Source organism: Mixophyes fleayi, chromosome 5 (assembly GCF_038048845.1).
Source record: "Mixophyes fleayi isolate aMixFle1 chromosome 5, aMixFle1.hap1, whole genome shotgun sequence".
NCBI classification, from domain to species: Eukaryota; Metazoa; Chordata; class Amphibia; order Anura; family Limnodynastidae; genus Mixophyes; species Mixophyes fleayi.
In genome coordinates, this window is record NC_134406.1 from 110,381,201 (window position 1) to 110,399,589 (window position 18,389).

Consider the following 18,389-nt stretch of genomic DNA (forward strand, 5'->3'; position numbering starts at 1 on the left):
ATAAAAGAAAATTAAAAAAAATAAAATAAAAAAATTAAGTCTCTAGAGCAGTGGTTCCCAAACTTTTGCAGTTCGCGGCATCCTTAGAGTCTCCAAAAAATTTTCAAGGCACCCCTCCAAAATAATTACCGAGCAGTCCCGTTTTATAAGTAGTCAAAAAGACGTAATAAATATTTAGGTCAGAACAGAAATACTTATTTAGTTGTATACAAAAATAATACACATAAATCCAAGGGAAAAGAATTTATTTATATATATTTTTTTTAATTATATTTCTGTCAAAGAATAATTTACAGCTAACACACACCCTGTGCCCCCCGCCTCCATACACACACACACCCTGTGCCCCCCGCCTCCACACACACACACCCTGTGCCCCCCGCCTCCACACACACACACCCTGTGCCCCCCGCCTCCACACACACACACCCTGTGCCCCCAGCCTCCACACACACACACCCTGTGCCCCCAGCCTCCACACACACACACCCTGTGCCCCCAGCCTCTGCCCCTCGCTGTGCCCCCAGCCTCTGCCCCTCGCTGTGCCCCCAGCCTCTGCCCCTCGCTGTGCCCCCAGCCTCTGCCCCTCGCTGTGCCCTCAGCCTCTGCCCCTCGCTGTGCCCTCAGCCTCTGCCCCTCGCTGTGCCCTCAGCCTCTGCCCCTCGCTGTGCCCTCAGCCTCTGCCCCTCGCTGTGCCCTCAGCCTCTGCCCCTCGCTGTGCCCTCAGCCTCTGCCCCTCGCTGTGCCCTCAGCCTCTGCCCCTCGCTGTGCCCTCAGCCTCTGCCCCTCGCTGTGCCCTCAGCCTCTGCCCCTCACTGTGCCCTCAGCCTCTGCCCCTCGCTGTGCCCTCAGCCTCTGCCCCTCGCTGTGCCCTCAGCCGTGGACAGGAAGAAAAAAACAACTACTTACCAATCCGGCAGCGCCCGGGACCCAGCATCCTCCTCCTTCCTCGTTTCTCACTGAATGCCGGGCGTGACGTCACGCCCGGCATTCAGTGAGAAACGAGGAAGGAGGAGGATGCTGGGTCCCAGGCGCCGCCGGATTGGCAAGTAGTTGTTTTTCTTTTTCCTTCCTCTTCTTCCTGTCCACGGCACCCCTGTGACAGTGCCGCGGCACACAGTTTGGGAACCTAGGCTCTAGAGTGTTTATTTTCATAGCCTTTTTAGGCACACATTTTATTAAAATAATAAAAACATTTACGTGGAGAAACATGCCCTGTCTTCAGCATATGTGTAAAAATATATTGAAGCATTACTATATAATAGGCGCAGTCTTATTTTTTTTGCAGCTCCATTCTGAAGACTATCTATATTCTATCCCATTTTGCTCTGATGTTTTTTAAGTTCTTCTGAACATCAAAAACTGACAGATAAGACATCTGAGAACTTTATAAAATCAGTTTAATAACACATCCACAAAATAAAAATACTTGTTTCTGGTTACGCTAGCTATGCATAAGGCTATATAAATGCAGTGGCGGATCCGGGGGGGAGGGCGATCGCCCTCCCTAGCAGGGGCTTGCTGCTTTTTACCCCGGGCGATGTAGGGGGGCGATTTAAGCCCCGCCCCCTTTCTAACTTCTAAGGCTGCCGGCGGCTGCACGGTATGTGCTGGTCCGTTTGACACTGATGATGTGCTGCCCGGCTGCTCTGATGGTGTGTAAAACACAATCAGAGCAGCGGGACAGCACATTATCATTGCCGAACGGACCTGCACATAACGTGCAGCCGCCGGCAGCCTTAGAAGTTAGAAAGGGGGCGGGGCTTAAATCGCCCCCCTACATCGCCCGGGGTAGAAAAAAATTCTAGATCCGCCCCTGTATAAATGTTATAGCCAGACATGGAAAAAAACCACATGACTAGAATCTGATGCAGCCAATGGAAGCTGGGTTCATGGTATTGGATTACAGAGCTAATTTTCAGCTGTTTATAATATATAGAGGACAGCAGTTGAGAGCAGAAGATATCTTTTCACGTTAACTTACTGCCACAAGCTGGAGTGGGAAAGAAATTATTATTTAGAAAACCTGTGTGTTTACTTTAAGTACTATGCTTTGTAACTTGTTTTGAATTTGGATGTTTAGATTATATGTAGTATTTTTGTGGATTCATTTTGTATCTCCAGGTTAAGTGCCTAGTGAGGGTAAGTAACATTTACCTGCAGCTGGAGACATGTTGTGTGTCTGACTATATCAAAATTATTTTTCTTTAAACAGTTAAGGACCTTTTAAGCATGTCATTTTCAGCTGACCTCCTAAAAATCATTATTCACCTTTCAAAATTTCTCTGGAAGGCAGACAAGTATGGCTGCCAGTCCCACACACAGACTCTTAGCATGCCATATAAAGGCAGAGGGAAGAGAAGGAGGGGGAGGAACTAACATAGGCAATAAATGGGACTGATGGCAGAGGAAATACTCTGGGGGGCAGGTAAACACATTAAAAAGAAAAAAAAAAGCAGCTAAAACTCACTGTAAGGAAATTAACTAATATTTTATGAAAAACCCAACAAAAGATCCTTCCCCAAAAGAAAAGCATTATGACTTACCATTAAATCCTTTACTCGATTACTTAACTGATCAATAAATAATATAGGGAGGTAATGAACAGATTTTCCCAGCTGTATCCTGTAACAAATAAAAAATTGTGTACAGTATCAAGCCACTAAAAGGAAACATTAACACACTGTGTTAGACAAGTATAGGAATATAAATACAGCTTCACCTAAAGAAACAAATTACGCTTTTCATTTCATATAATAGAAATGTTATTTATGCTGGGAACATAGTTATTACAAAAAGTAGCCCAAAGTGTCACAGGACACATATAGCACTATACAAAATTGAGTTTGCAGTGGGAGGTGACAGGCAACACTATCCTAATACTACATAGCAGTATGTTACTCATACCAAACAAACTAAACAATATTACTCCACGGGAGGCCAGGCAACAGTATCTTCTGAACTAAAGCTCATATGTACCATGTCATACTGACAAATGTATTTTTGGCATAATAAATTTAATAGAAACCACATATCTAAAAAAGTGGAAAAATCCTTTAAAAATGCATTTTAACTTCGGAATATCTGTTATTCATTTGTAGTCACATTACCCACAAAACGTTTGGATACCTACATCTTCATGTATCTGTGAACATCCGCAGGTAACGAAGAACCATCAAAGATAAAATCTTCAACCATAACATTCAGTGTTAGCCGTGACCTCCAATGTGAAACAGGTTCATCCAAAGCAGTACTTTCTTTTTTGTCTGTATCAATTTGCTTTAAAGAAAGAAGTAAACTGTATTATGTATTCAAAGAACACACTTAAAACTAACCCCAAACGAAAATATTAAATTATAGTTTTGATCTAGGTAACAGACATTGTCGCATTTACTGCTAAAGGTTTTATTACTACTCCGTTTCTAAACATCATCGCCCACATGTGAGCGCTTGGAGGGAAGATGGGTTTAAAAGCCCAGACTCTGATCTCCAGAGTTCTCTTCTGCTCAGACTGCAACCCTGGCGAGATGCAAGTATCTCTCCCCACTTCCCTAATATGTACATTATATATGGGGCAGTGTGCATATGAGGACAGGCTATATGAAGGACAGTAATATAGTGGGTATTTATGGGCATAATATGGATAAAAACAGGATACTAGGCAGACTATGCTGTGATGATATGGAAGCTTGTGACATGTGAAAACAATGGAAAACATTTATAGCAAATAGTATGTTGGGCTGTATGGTAATAAGATATAGTTGAATTATTGTTGTGCTATGTTATTACATTGCTGGGCTAGATTGCGATAAGGTAGCTTTGCAATTGATTACATGCTGAGCTAATGCTGCTAACATAGAAACGGTAATGGAATCTGGGATACATACATGAGCTAAGTAATTTTATGAAACACATTAAGAGATCAGCAATAGAAGCTGATGTACCTACACAAAGATATTGAATCATCTTAGGCTGGGTTTCCCAAACCCAGTCCTCAAGGCTCCCCAACAGTGCAGGTTTTCCATATCTCCTTGCTGAAGCACAGGTGTATTCATTACTGACTGACACATTGTAACAGATCCACAGGTGGTCCTAATTATGTCACATGTGATCCGGAAAACCTGCACTGTTGGGAAGCCCTGAGGACTGGGTTTGGGAAACCCTGATCTAAGGTGAACTATAATTTTACTGGCGTATAAGATAATGTTATTGAAGATATGCTGTAACACTGTTGTATAAGTACTATTTTATACATATATATCTGCATTGTGATTCTGTGCTTTATACAGTTAAAATTGTTCAGAGAACTCTGAGGATTGTATGTTAATGGTTGAAAAGGGCTGGATTGGCATGTCTTATAAATAAAAGTGTGTTGGCAATGAACATTATATAGGACTATCTAGGAAATAGCGTGCGCATAATATATTTAATACGCCTTTACCTTTAACATTCAGCTTATTACAAAATTACACAGTATTGTAAATGGTTTCTTACAGTAACTTAACTGATCACCCAACCACCTTTTTCTAAGGCTGACAATGTGGTAAGAAGTGTTAGGGGGTCTGTCACACTACCAGCACATTATTCATATGTCCTCCCTTGTATTTTACTGGCAACATTTTACACGGTCTACAGTCACCTCTCACATTCGCCTGTGTGCACTCTCCTGAGCAAGTTTCCTTTGTAATTGTGTATATATATATATATATATATATATATATATATATATATATATATATATATATATATATATATATATATACACACACACACACACACATCCCCTTCCTTCACCCCTTTCTGTGCCACCCATACAGAATCTGCATAACTGTAACCTCCGTTATGCCTTTTTATCGGATAGGGTATGTACAGAAGAGCTGCAGTAATTTCCTTATTAGAATTATCCTAGTTCCAGTGCAAACCCCATCCTTTGTATAAGAACCTTTGCTAAAATACCTGCATATAGCACTTACCCCATCCGCACCAATAGTCAGACCAGGGGGTAAATGTATCATACCGCGGTTTCTTCAACTCGCGGGAGTTCAGCGAGATGACAGCTTAAATTTAAAGCAGCGCTGCCTTGTAAAGGCAAGTTTCCCTTTACAAGGCAGCGCCGCTTTAAATTTTAGCTGTCATCTCGCCGAACTCCCGCGAGTTGAAGAAACCGCGGTATGATACATTTACCCCCAGATCTAGACCCCAAGTACCAGGCGAAAGGGTTACTATCCAATGTGGCCAAAGTGTGTCTGTTTGGTGCTTAGCACCTGTTATGTGACTGTACACACATAACAGGTGTGTAAATATGCTTATAGAGGAGATCAACAGATTCAAATATCCTGATACTAATTTGGTCAATACGCTCACATATGTTATTATATCCATATCTGCCATTTCTATTAGTTTACAAGTTACAGAATCAGGGTCTCATTTATAGTTAGAAGAAAAAATCCAGCTAAAGAGTGCAAATTTGCATCTGGACAAAGCAAGTTGCAATGCAAGGGGTGTAAATGTATGTCCCAATGCAGGTAAAATATTGCCTGCTTAAGCAAGGCAACACACAAATACTGGGCATGTTTAATTTAACACTGCGATTTAGAGCTAGGAAATACCCCACCACCTCTAAATCTGTCCGCACATTTTAAAATTGCCATCTCCTGCAACATTGTTTTGCCAAGGTACAAAATTGCACCTTCTAGCTGGATTTACTCTTATAATCCAAATTAATTTAAAAAAAACAAAAAAAACACAAAAAGCAAATCCTATTTGTCAGATTAAAATAAACAAAATTCCCAATATATTATATAGTAATACAACAATAATCTCAACCTAAATAGACACATGACATGAGTGGTAAAATCTGGAGGTGTTCATCCCTTTCGTAGCCAGAGCAAACTTTTTTTCCCACGTATAACACCAAACAAAATAATAACCAGGTTAATACTGCAAACAGTTTTTTAAATACAGAAAATCAGAAGTGTTATAGTGCAATGCTATAAATCTTACTTATGACATAAGAGTATACTCTCATCCGTCCTTATACTGCCTGCTTAAACCAAAGATCAAAACTGGCATTATAAAGACAGGGTGGCATATTATGGAATGAACATATTTTATGATTATATACAAGGATAGTGCTATAAAGAGGCAATAATGTACATTTTGGTAAACAAGGGAAAACAGAATAAAGAGGAAGCACTTTATATTAAATTTGGTACAGCTAATGTTTACTTTTTGTCTATCTATATATAAGTAGACATTACTTAAGATTTCACTAGTAGCAACAAGTAATACAGTAGGGAGCTTATTTAAAACTGTGATGTATAGCAACTTTACACAATCGAATGCTGGTCACACATGCTACCATGTAGCAGCCGACATCAGAATGTTGCAGGTGGGCCAGGTCTCAGTGACTGTGACTAGAATCAGTTATTACAGAGATCATTCACTTTTATTTTAAAAGTGTATTCTATAATCACTTACATCATATGTGAATGCTAGACACACCAAATTCAGTACATGCTGCGATTCAGATGTATCCTATATTTCAGGGAGTACAGAGAGGTGCATTTACCATAAGCACTATTATACAATCCATTCTAGGGGCATCCATCAGAAAGCTAGAACTTTTTTAGTGCTCTCTCCCTTCAGATATAATAAGTAGCGATAGAGCTGCGGGCGAAGTGACAAAATTCACATAGTCACCTTTTTTATTTTATGGTATTCATGTTTTTGGTTTGTATTCATAACTGTTAGGAAGAACAGCCAAGTTGTTTTGTTGTGGAGAAGAAAGGGACTTTTTTTGCTTTATTAATTTGTTTCATCACTTTATTATACTTCTCTTTTTAAGCTCCAGGAGTGTCAGGTCTTCCATACATGCAAGCTATCATTAGATGATTAATAAAGGTGATCTTTCACTATGACAATACAAGAAAAACCTTGACCCTGTACTCAAATATGGCCATGCCTCTATAGAAACACTGCTCAGTGACATCATCTTTCCATGCTTACTCCGATACAGAAGCTCTGTTAAGTTACTTCAACCAGCAATGATCTAACCTAGAGATAGATTTGGTAACTTTACTTATATTTCCTTATATTACAATAGCATTTAATTTGATTACTGTAGGCTAAATTTAAAGTAAGCAGTGCAGAATGATCCGAACAATCTCTTACCTGTGTGCCAGTTTCTCCTGTTATGAGATTTATCTCCTCAGGCTTAGGGACCATATAAGTAGTGAGTGGGCTCACAATATGCACCTGTTTGCCATCATGCCAGGGTAAGACTCCAGCGTGATGTAGAAAGATATATGCATACAATGTCCCGTTATTTCTGGTTTTCTTGGGTACAGTTACATTCACAGTTCTAAAAAATATAATAGAATAGGTTTAAGACAAAATATTAAGTATTATAAAGACTATAATGATAAGTCTATTTCAAGAAGACGTACTACTTTCCTGTCTTTAAATCCTAAAATATATATTATGATGATGATTAGAACAGTATGATCACTCATATTTAAGCATGTCCTTTTGATATATTTGTCAATAAGGACTATGTAAAAAGTATACATTTATACATATAACAGAATCGTAGTACACACAAGATATTGCATAGATGAGAGAAAAACTATTAGGATACATTTTCGCATCTATTCATTTCCTGTGTGCATCAAGATTCTGCTTCATTGTCTGAACTTCTGTTTGACTGCCTCAATGTATTTATTCCTCAGTAATCTGTATTTCCACACTAATTGGGAAATGCACATTTCAGTGCTCTTGACACAATATTTCGTTGTGAGCAGTGTCTGTAGAGAACTGAACCTCAGGGATAGGTAGAATTGGCTATATGTGTTGTGTAAAAGGTAGAACACAATTAGAAACTTTGGCTGGGCATAACAAAGAAGAATGGCATTGGATACTTTGTGTTTGCATTGCGGTAGAGATCGTTGACATATGGGGGAGATTAAATTAGCCGCCATGTTCTGAGAAACATCGCGGGCGCGGGATTTTTACAATAACTCTGCTGATTTTTCCTCGCGCCCCATAGAGGTGCGAGGAAAAGTTTGCTGAGAATTTACCGTAGTAACGTTTCAACCGCGGAGACATGATGTTGAGGAACATTGCAGCGAATTGAATATCAATATAGAAGATTGTCCACTTTAGGACACGTTCCTCCTCCACATTTTCAGATACAGCACACTGTATAGGAAAATGGTGATTGTCCTATTCTCTGCAACCTAACTGATTTACTGATAATTGTCAACCATCTGCAACAGAAAATTTCTAGTTATGAAATTGCATTCTTCCAACTGAAGAAAACTGTAAGCAATTAGCAGTGATTGAGGGTATCTCAGTGGTGGAACCACAACTAAACTGTTGCATAAGGAGGTCCAGTAACTAAGGAGTAGTCCATGTCCTAATTAATGTAAGCATTTAATTTTATTTTTATACATTTCCTTGTACTTAAAACTTTACAGTACTGTCCCCTCCTATATTGATGAGCCAAGATGGCAGTTCTGGCCTAGATTTCTGAAATAATTAGTCTCACGTCTTAACATTCTAAAGGGAAGATCCAATTAGCCGCAAGAACCTCAGTCAAATCTGCAGACATTTGTAGCAATTACAGTACAGGACACATTGCTCGCAACTCACAAAGCAAAGTTTATTACAATAAACATTCTACCAAGACCTCATGGCTAATTGAATCTCCCCCAGAGCCGCAAATGCAATAGTATTATTTCACAAAAAACAACTGAATAAATAGCTGTGCATTTTTACAGTATAGTATTAACTAAAAAAAAAAAAAAGTAAAAAAGTCTTTATTGTTTAATTATAGATTATAATAATAACGTAAATATTACTTATTGTGTTACTATACCTATGCCTTACCTTTCAAATCTTGACTCAACATCAAAGTTGTCCACGTTTAAAACCAAATCAACATTATTTTCAGCGCTAATACTAGTCCTTGTTGTGGTATATACACTTAACTGAAATCATAAGACAACAAGAAAAATATTTTATTATAAACTGGATTTGTGGTGAAAGTTATTGTTTTCAAGAATATAACAAATGAGTAAAGCACTACATGAGGAATTAAATTGTCCGTGGAGGGCCTCCGTAGCAATGTAATATCGCAGCTTTTTTCTCGCACACTATAGAAGTGAGCAGGAAAATCCACAATGTTGGGGTCCTGTAGTCCTCAAAAATGTGGGCAGCCGTGATGCTCGGAGGCCCATTGTGTACAATTGAATACCACCAAAATGTTTTGCAATTAGAGAAATAACCAAAATAGGGAATAAACCAGGACACCTCATTTAGCTCAAACATAAAAAACATTCATAACATTCACATGACTAACTTATAGTTATGAAAGAGTAATTTGCTTTTAACTATAGTGAAAGCCCATAAAATTATGCAAATCAACTTTCTTTAAAAACATACTTGCAGCTTCGGCCTTCTGGATAAGTACGGCTTGATGCAGTTGTCACTGTGGCTTTCACAGGGCTTAGTGTAGACGATGCCATACATCACCCAGCAGGTATGAACCACATATACAATAAATACCCCAACCACAAGGGTGGTGAAAGAGCTTCGGTTCAACATCATAGATGGAGAAGGAAGTAGCAGAAAAGCAATTTGGTATCCAAAATCGTTAGAGAAAGTAAAGATCTATAAGATAAACAAGTTCACAATTAAAGTTGTGTTTAAAAAAGTGATTTATACAATGTGAACTAAACCACTTTTCCTCAGTTACCTGTCAATGCTTCAAATGTGAATAAAAATTATGCAACAAAACTGCAATTAGTTTATAGTGTATTTTTAAAAACTGTTGTGTTAAAAAATGGAAGCTATGTATGATACCTCCCTATAAATTAAATATATTTATCACATTTTTGCTCGGACATCTACACCCAAATAATACAGTTTTAATAAATTTAAATCTACTCCTACTGACTACCTTTGGATCTCTATCATTATTCAAGCATGTGGTAATTACCGCTATTCTGAAAAAAATAAATAATAATATGGACATTCTCTCAATTCTCATTCTTCTTTCAAGCTTGTGGAAGGCTTGCCTACCACTATTAGACCCACTTCACTGAGGATTTAATTTCAAGCCTTCCACAAGGACTGCGCTGACTAAGGTAAGTCAATGATTTGATCACTGCTTTAACTGAAGGCCAATATTCCCTTCTAATTCCCCTTGACTTCACTGCATTTGACACTGTCAAACACTTCTCATACAAATGCTGCATTCCAAAACATTGTCCTATCCTGGTTCTCTCTCTGGATACACCTCCCTCTATCTATGCCCTAAGCTCTCTGCTCTTCTCTATTTGTCCCAGGACTGGACAAAGTTTTCCCAAACTTAATCCAGCAAATTTACAAGACAAAATGTATGGCATTCAGAGTGTGATGTACAAAATTGTTAGGTGTTGTCTGACTAGTCTACTTCTAAGCACTAGGACATAAGATCAGAGTTGGTAGAGTTCAATCATAGATTCAGAATAAGTTGGTATACCAACTGACCAGCGCCAGGAACTAGCAAAATTATTTTGGTTACCAATTGCCCAGATCCAAGAACCAACACCATGCCTGTGGTTACCAATTGTCTGGAGCCATGAACTGGCACAGAACCTGTATCCAGTATCTTCCCGATGCAAAGCGTTAGCACAGTGGCTGTATCCATGAATATGCATCCCCTCCAAAAGCTACAATTGTTATACCGCTACCTTACATATCATGTATTTCCCCCACCTCCTCTCAGCTGGGCGCTTGCAGTCTCCAACGGTTTCCAATTCACTTTATTTTTACGGGGATAGTGGAACTGAAAACCTAAATCTGCACGTGCTCACATATGTGTACAACACTGGACACAAGCTAAGCCGTAAGTTAATATTAACACTCCAGACCAGAATCGCTGGGGCAGCTGGGTAACGCACATCTACCTCAGTTATATTTTGTTTTAAATAAATGCTGACAGTTTTTTATTGTCACATTCTCTTCCTATACTAAAACCACCATTGCTGTGTGTCATACAGCCCAACTAAGCACTTTCTCCCATTGTCCCAGGCTGACTGGACCAATATGCAAGATGTGGTATCTAACCAGGTAACAAACACCTATTTTGCTATAGATTAGATTGTAAAGGTGCAAGCAGGGCCCCTACCTCTTTGTTTATTAATTATCAGTCTTGTTTTATAACTGTTTTTCTCCCAAATGAAATAGTAGACTGGTGCTATTGTTTATTTATATAAAAATAAATAATACCATATAAACAACAAATCATATCACACCAGCCCATTGCACCCCTAGAGCTTACATTCTAAAGTGCCTACAACACATACATCCATTTTTGTCAGAAGCCAATAATCCTACCAGTATGTTTGTGAACTGTGGTAGTGAATCCACGCAAACATGGGGAAAACATACAAACTCCTCACAAATAGTGCTCTGGTTTGGAATCAAACCCATGACCCTAGCCTGTGAGTCAGCAACACAAACCAAATAATTGTTTATCTGGATTTTATTTTCATTTTGAAAAAACTATCAAAAAAGCGAATTTAAATCTTTGCTGCCTTTTTTGAACCTTTACAGAAATGAGGGGGACAAGTATAGTAAAACACATGCTTCCTGCATTTAAAACATTCTTTTCTTGACTATTAAAATACAGAAGTACATTTAAACTGCCTGTTTACATGGGGCCTTGAAAATAATAAGTGTTGAATAATAATGGTAAACCAACTGAATCGTTAAGAATCATTCTATGTTCTGTCTGTTCATTTCATAACATATGGTAGGCCTGAGAGACCAAAATCAGTAGCTCGTTTTTCATAATTAGAAGATTATGCGGTGAAAAAATATTATACAGAGACAATAACAAAGCAACAAAGTATTAAGCCATTGAATCCATATTAATTGGAAGCACTGACAAGTCTTGATTTACCAAAAAACATTTAAAATAAAATGTCAGCACTAACTTTAAATATAAAATATATATGAACATATATCCACTACATAAGTATATATATAATTTCGCTATATTAAAAGGTGAACCTGCAAGCGCGTTTCCTATTCACTATTTAGCTGCATAGTAATTTGCTGCAATGTAACATATGTTTATAGCCCTGCAAACATTAGACAATGATAACCCGAGGGACTTTACCTCTCGCCGGTATATTGCATGTCTCTCCTAACGAGAGAACCGACACCGAAACCGGGAAGACTGTCAGCCCAGCCCGGAAGTGACGTATCCGTATGTATTATTCTGAACAATGTAGAGGGAAGATTGTATGTTTAACAAAGGTCGTAAATAATCATCGCCAAGTCTCAAAGCAGCGGACATTATTTAGAAGACCAATATATATGCTAACAAAAAGAATTGGCACTTCTAGTATGGCTTCTTTACTGAAGACATGTTACATTAACACGTGACTAGACTCGCTGTACGGGATGACCAGAGGAGTATATCAGACAATACCGTATGGTTGGTTCAGGTCTTTCTGTATGAGGATCGGCTACTTGTTTATAGGCATAGTCCAACTGCTGCATTGAAGAAAGAACTTACCATATGTATAATATATACAATAAATCAATAAATAAAATGTAATTTATTGATCCATATTGATACATGTTAGCACGTTATACTGTGATGCTTACATTTGTGTATGGGATACGTATTTATTTTTTTGCTTGAGTGTAATATGTTTCTGTAAAGGTGAGCGTAAGTAGAGATGAGTAGGAGGAGTGTAAGCTCTGCGCGCTCAGATATCCAGCCGGGGGCTTCCTCTGTACGTACATACCAGAGCAAACATGCAGAGCACAGGGAAAGCTGCAGAGTTATTGGGGATTTTGCACTCACTGTACAACAAGGTTTTTGGTATTAGAGATTTTTTAGAAATGTTACAGACAGACGCAAAGAAGAAGGTTTCTTTGTCTCAAGAGGGAGATAGTGAAAGGTATCTGGCATTTCTATCCGAACTACTAGTGTGCATACCTAGGGGGGCAAAGAAACTCTGCTCCCCGATTTCATTCTTGCAGGTAAGTACCAATAACTACAACATGTCCAAGTACACATAATGAACATGGGACATGAGGTTTTATTTTACACATTATTCAGTTTGATTTTAATCTGCAGACCTTCTGGGGTATTCTTGATCTAATATAAAATGAATGTAAAAAAACAGACTTTAAAAAAAAATAGGGGTTTTTGTGTGTTTTTTTTCTTGTTAACTAAAAGAACTTTTAATTAAGAAAAAAACCACATGAAAATTACTTTTGCACACCCACATCACTCATTAGGAAAAACCTTCCAAATGCCCCCCACTTGCTCCAAAATTCCACCACATTGAAGGATCTTTTTAGTCTTTCATGTTTTTATGTTAAGTTATTTTTGTACTATTTTTGTTAGTGACATTTCTTCTTTTAACTTCTTTTTACTGATGAATTAGAGTGGAGCATGGAACCTGATTCTTATCTTTCCTGTCCATTTGTCCTAAATTGTCCAGTACCATATAGAGTATCTCTTGGAGGTAAATGTATCAAGCTGTGAGTTTCCAGCGGGTTTGAAAAGTCGAGATGTTGCCTATAGTAACCAATCAGATTCTAGCTATCATTTTGTAGAATGCACTAAATAAATAACTAGAATCTAATTGGTTGCTATAGGCAACATCTCCACTCTTCAAACCAGCAGGAAACTCGCAGCTTGATACATTTACCCCTCAGTGATGTAATCATGTATTTTCATCGTAACCCCAATGCAGAAACCATAAAGGACATTTTAAATGAGCATGGTTATAGTTATCACAGTACTAAAGCAAAGTTCATGTCCAACAGGGGCAAATTCAGGATTTCTAAAAGGGGTTTTCATGTTGTGGCTATCATTTTAGAGAATAATAGGCAGCTCTCCAGCAACCTCCCATCCACTTGAAATGCATGGGCAATGTTGCATGCATTACTGTTAGGGGCATGCAGCTCCCTCTTCACGAGCAGGGCAATGGGTAGCAGGACATACCTCCTAACTTGCAGTCAGGACAAAGTCTGATTGAGCGGGATAGTCATCCAAAATTGGGGTTGCCCCACCAGAATCAGGACAGTTGGCAGACTATCCTGCTCTCTCCTACATGTTCTTGCAGGTTCCATAACCTGCAGCTGCTGGTGTCTTGAGCTCAGTATCTGCTTATCTGGATCCTGGAATGTTGGGGCCCTTTTGGGGGGAAAAACCATAGGGACATAAGCAATGAGTGAACCCTCTAGGCCACCCTCCATCCAGCTAGTCCTGACATTAAATCAGTAGCACCCACATTTAATAATTGGGCCTCCCTCTCTTCAACAAACCCATCATAAAATTAATAACCACTAGATGGGCCAAGCGGTTCCTATCTGCCGTCAAATACTATGTTTTCATGTAACATTCACATTTAATAAATAGACCTATCCATTCCCCCCCAAACATGCATGCTCTGCCGTTACATTTTATAGTATTGACATTTAATACACACGCCTAGCCCCCACCCCCATTAGCCCTGATATTAAATAATTAGAATGTACATTTAATAATGGTGGGTCGTTAAGGATGGTAGTGTTTTCAAGGGGACCACAGGCCAGAATTTCTGTCAGGTGCCATTGACCCAAATGCCACTTATTAATTTAAAATAGACACTAGAGAGCAGTGGCCACACAGATACCCCCTCCCCTTACTTCCCTCCTTATCTTCTTCCAGTGCTGGAGAGGCAGACTCTTCTATCTGCCGCTCTTGTTCTTTGGTAGAGGAAGGGTGTGCAGTTCAAGTGGTGCGCGCCCCATGTGAGACAGACGGCAGCGAAGGAGGGGCAGGCACATGCTGTGTAAATTGTAGGAGAAGAACTAATCTGTTCTTCTGCAGATCCTGCCACATTCAGAGACATCTTAACAACATTATGGGCCCCCGGGCAAAGCAGTGCACCGGGGCCCCTAAATATATATAGATATATATAGATATATAGATGTATAGATAGATAGATGTACTTGCTCAGTGACCCTTGAAGGTTTTTTTTGCAGGTTTTTTCTTTTGCAGGATTATTTATTCTAATTAAGAGCCCTGCCTATGGGGCCCCCGGGCAACTGCCCATCGTGCCCAATGGAATAGATGGCCCTGGCCACATCCTGTGTAGTGGCTGATCCCAGGTGACGCACTTCCAGCCATCGGTGATCAGTACTAACGCAATGGCAGCTCAGGGCGCAGAGACCTCTTTGGGCAACATCCAGGATTGTGCAGGGGCCTAAAAGATGCAGGGGCTTAGAAAGTGTAGAAGTCTGAATGGTGACCAGGGAGGTATGACAATGGTAATGTAATCAGCAATGCACTAATTGGCAAAACATCAGCAAGGTAACACTATGGCAAATCAATGTTATGGTAGATACAAAAATAGTAGGAGTTAAGAGCGAGACAGAGTTAAAGAGAGAAAAGAAAGATAATTGGTAAGTTACAATGTCCAGAACAGTAAAATCTGAAGTGGAGTGGCAGGCTGCAGCAAGTGAAGCTTGTTACTGGCAGATATGAGAGGTTGTTCCCTGTTTGGTCCACTGTGGTGTTTAACGGTTCCTTACAGTTTGTGAGAAAACCCACTTCAGTACGACAGCCCAACATGTCTCCCCTTAGAATTAATGCTAAGATTCAGTTGGGAAGAATACAAACTAGTTGCATCTGTGCTATCAGGTCAGCTGATCAGAGCGGAAAAAAAAAAGGACAACAAAAAGACTATTGGTCTTAGGCAAGATGAGTGCATGGCCAGTATCCTAAACTATGCTTTACAGATCAGCAAACACAGGTTATAACAATATACAACAGATTCCTGTTACATACTTTTAAAAAACATTTTGGCACAGATGAGATGTACAAGTTAAAATGAGATGAGGTGATCACATTCGGAGAGGATGAGAGTTGCAGCAGTTAGTGTGCATATCTGAGGGTGAAAAGAAGAAAGATGGTTAGCCATTTATTGTGAATTTACTAACACTTTTGCCCTGAGTCATTAGGGAGAGCAAAGCAAAAAATAAAGGAGTAAACTTTGCACCTTGGCAAAACCATGTTGCATTGAAGCGGGAAGGGAGGATACATTTAAAATGTGTAACAGATTTATAATTGGGATAGGGCATGTCCTAGATCAGTGTTGGCTAACCTGTGACACTCCTGGTGTTGGGAAACTACAAGTCCCAGTATGCTTTGCCAAAATATTGCAGCTTATTGCTGGCACTTGTAGTTTCACAACACCTGGAGTGTCACAGGTTAGCCAACACTGTTCTAGATCAACTCTAAATTTTAGTGTAAAATAAAGTCAGCAAATATTTGTGTACTACATGAGAAAAAAAGCCAGTATTTCCTTTCCCTGCTCCATGGCAGCTTTTACAATGGGTTAATACCCTGATCAGCTTAGTATAGACAGGAAAAGATTTGCCCTACCTGAACCCTATATAAGGCAGCTCCTCCTCTTCCTCAGTGTCTTCTTTTCCTGTCTCAGTAAGTTTATGACAGGCTAGTGCAGTGTAGCATTTTTTATTTTGTTTTATTATTTTATTCGAGGGGGCTTACCCGAGGTTTGTGGCTTTCCTCATAAGACTGGCTGTATGTGCAGTCCAGTGGGGCATGGACTGGAACTGTATCGTTTGTCAGATGGGCTGTTTTGAAGTCTGGATGCTGCCTGGGACTTCCGAGTCGGGCGTGCACACAGGGAGGACGCGCGCACATGCACAGTGCGCTGCCGGGTTGCTGTGCAGCGCTACTCCCATTCATCTGTTCACCTGTCGAGGGGACAGGTGAAAGCATTATCCTGCGATGGACACACTCTGATGATGTCAGGACAGGCACTTTTTTAAAGCAACTGACGCCCATTATATGAGGCTCATTGTTTGCTATAGGTGGTTATGCTGCAGGACTTAGCAGCTATCTGGATACAGTGCACTATGGACCAGGAGCCCGCCCCAAAAAAGCTGAAGGACGCCCCAAGGCAAGCCTGTAGAAGTGGGTGTTTGTGTACTTAGAATAGCTTACTTAGTGCCTATTGTTCTATTTGTTAACAGTACCTCTGTGGAGCTTGTGCAGGAAAAAAGAAAATGTAAAGGTAAGAATAGAGTGTGGCAGCCGGTGATGGCCGATTGCTGAAAGATTGCATTGATCCATTGTGTGTGTCATGCACCCCTGAAACAATAGAAGAGCTTGGTCCCCCCAGAACAAGTCAAACAGTTATTTTCATGGATGGTGAAGGCCATGCAGGATTTTTAGGCCCCACAGCTTGGGGCAAAGAGGGACAGGATTCCAATAGCAGAAGAGATGGAGGATGTAAGGCCAGGGCCATCCTCAGACATTCAGTTCCCTTCAGGACTGGGATTCCGATTCAGATTCAGGCTGAGGTGAGAGAGTCTCCCAAAATGTTTAATTTGGATACTGTAAATGGTATACTCAAGCATATTAACAAATCTCTAGGCATTGAGGAACCTACAGTTCCGGTGAAACCACAGGATGCACTGTTTTCAGAACACCAAGTGAAATCTAGAGTATTCCATACCCATAAGGTGATTAAAGACTTGGGGGTATATTTACTAAACAGCGGGTTTGAAAAAGTAGGGATGTTGCCCATAGCAACCAATCAGATTCTAGCTTTCATTTATTTAGTACTTTCTACAAAATGACAGCTAGAATCTGATTGGTTGCTATAGGCAACATCTCCACTTTTTCAAACCCGCTGTTTAGTAAATCTTGCTCTTGATCTCTAAGGAGTGGCAAGCCCTAGACAAAAGTCATCCTATCATGGGGAGACTGAACCGCATGTACCCTTTCCAGGATGAGGATATGCTGAGATGGTGTTCAGTACCTAAGGTGGATTCAGCCATAGCTGGCTTATCCTCATGGACCACTGTCCCATGGGATAATGGGGGACCATTGAAAGATGCCATGGATAGGAGAATGGAGACTTCCTTCAGGAAATTACACATCTCAGGCATAACTGTAAAGTCTGGGATAGCCATGGCTTTGGTAGCTAGAGCCCTTAGGTTGTGGGACAGCACGTTGCATACAGACATTGAAGAGAGAATAAATAGGTTGTACCTTCTAAAGTCCTTAGAGGTTATGCAGAAGAGCATTGACTTCTTGTGTGAAGCCTCATTGGATACAATTGTGTTCTCTTCCGAAAGCATGGCCTCAGCAGTTGTAGCGAGAAGAGCGCTTTGGTCACGTCCCTGGGTGGCAGATCACGAATCCAAAAGCCGTCATATATCCGATGCTTCCATATGAAGGTAATTTCTTGTTTGGAGAAAAACTGGATAATCTGATGCAGAGGCTAGCAAGTGGTAGTGCTAATTGTTTACCACAAGACAGAAAGGGGAGACATTTCTTTATTTACTCTCCAAGG

General features: G+C 39.9%; 2 protein-coding genes across 3 annotated transcripts in view; one reads left to right on the forward strand and one right to left on the reverse strand.

Moving 5' to 3' along the window:
• CLPTM1L (CLPTM1 like) overlaps positions 1–12,248 on the reverse strand; it is a 38,192-nt gene extending 25,944 nt beyond the window's left edge. The window contains exons 1-6 of the mRNA XM_075212672.1: positions 12,170–12,248; positions 9,445–9,672; positions 8,890–8,990; positions 7,174–7,363; positions 3,134–3,279; positions 2,547–2,625 (exon numbers count right to left, since the gene is read on the reverse strand). Coding sequence (XP_075068773.1) covers positions 2,547–2,625; positions 3,134–3,279; positions 7,174–7,363; positions 8,890–8,990; positions 9,445–9,609 — 681 coding nt within the window. The 5' untranslated portion in view covers positions 9,610–9,672; positions 12,170–12,248. The remainder of the gene's footprint in view (positions 1–2,546; positions 2,626–3,133; positions 3,280–7,173; positions 7,364–8,889; positions 8,991–9,444; positions 9,673–12,169) is intronic.
• Positions 12,249–12,792: 544 nt separating this feature from the next.
• TERT (telomerase reverse transcriptase) overlaps positions 12,793–18,389 on the forward strand; it is a 69,957-nt gene continuing 64,360 nt past the window's right edge. For both annotated transcript variants that reach the window (XM_075212673.1, XM_075212674.1), the window contains exon 1: positions 12,793–13,044. In XM_075212673.1, coding sequence (XP_075068774.1) covers positions 12,817–13,044 — 228 coding nt within the window. In that variant the 5' untranslated portion in view covers positions 12,793–12,816. The remainder of the gene's footprint in view (positions 13,045–18,389) is intronic.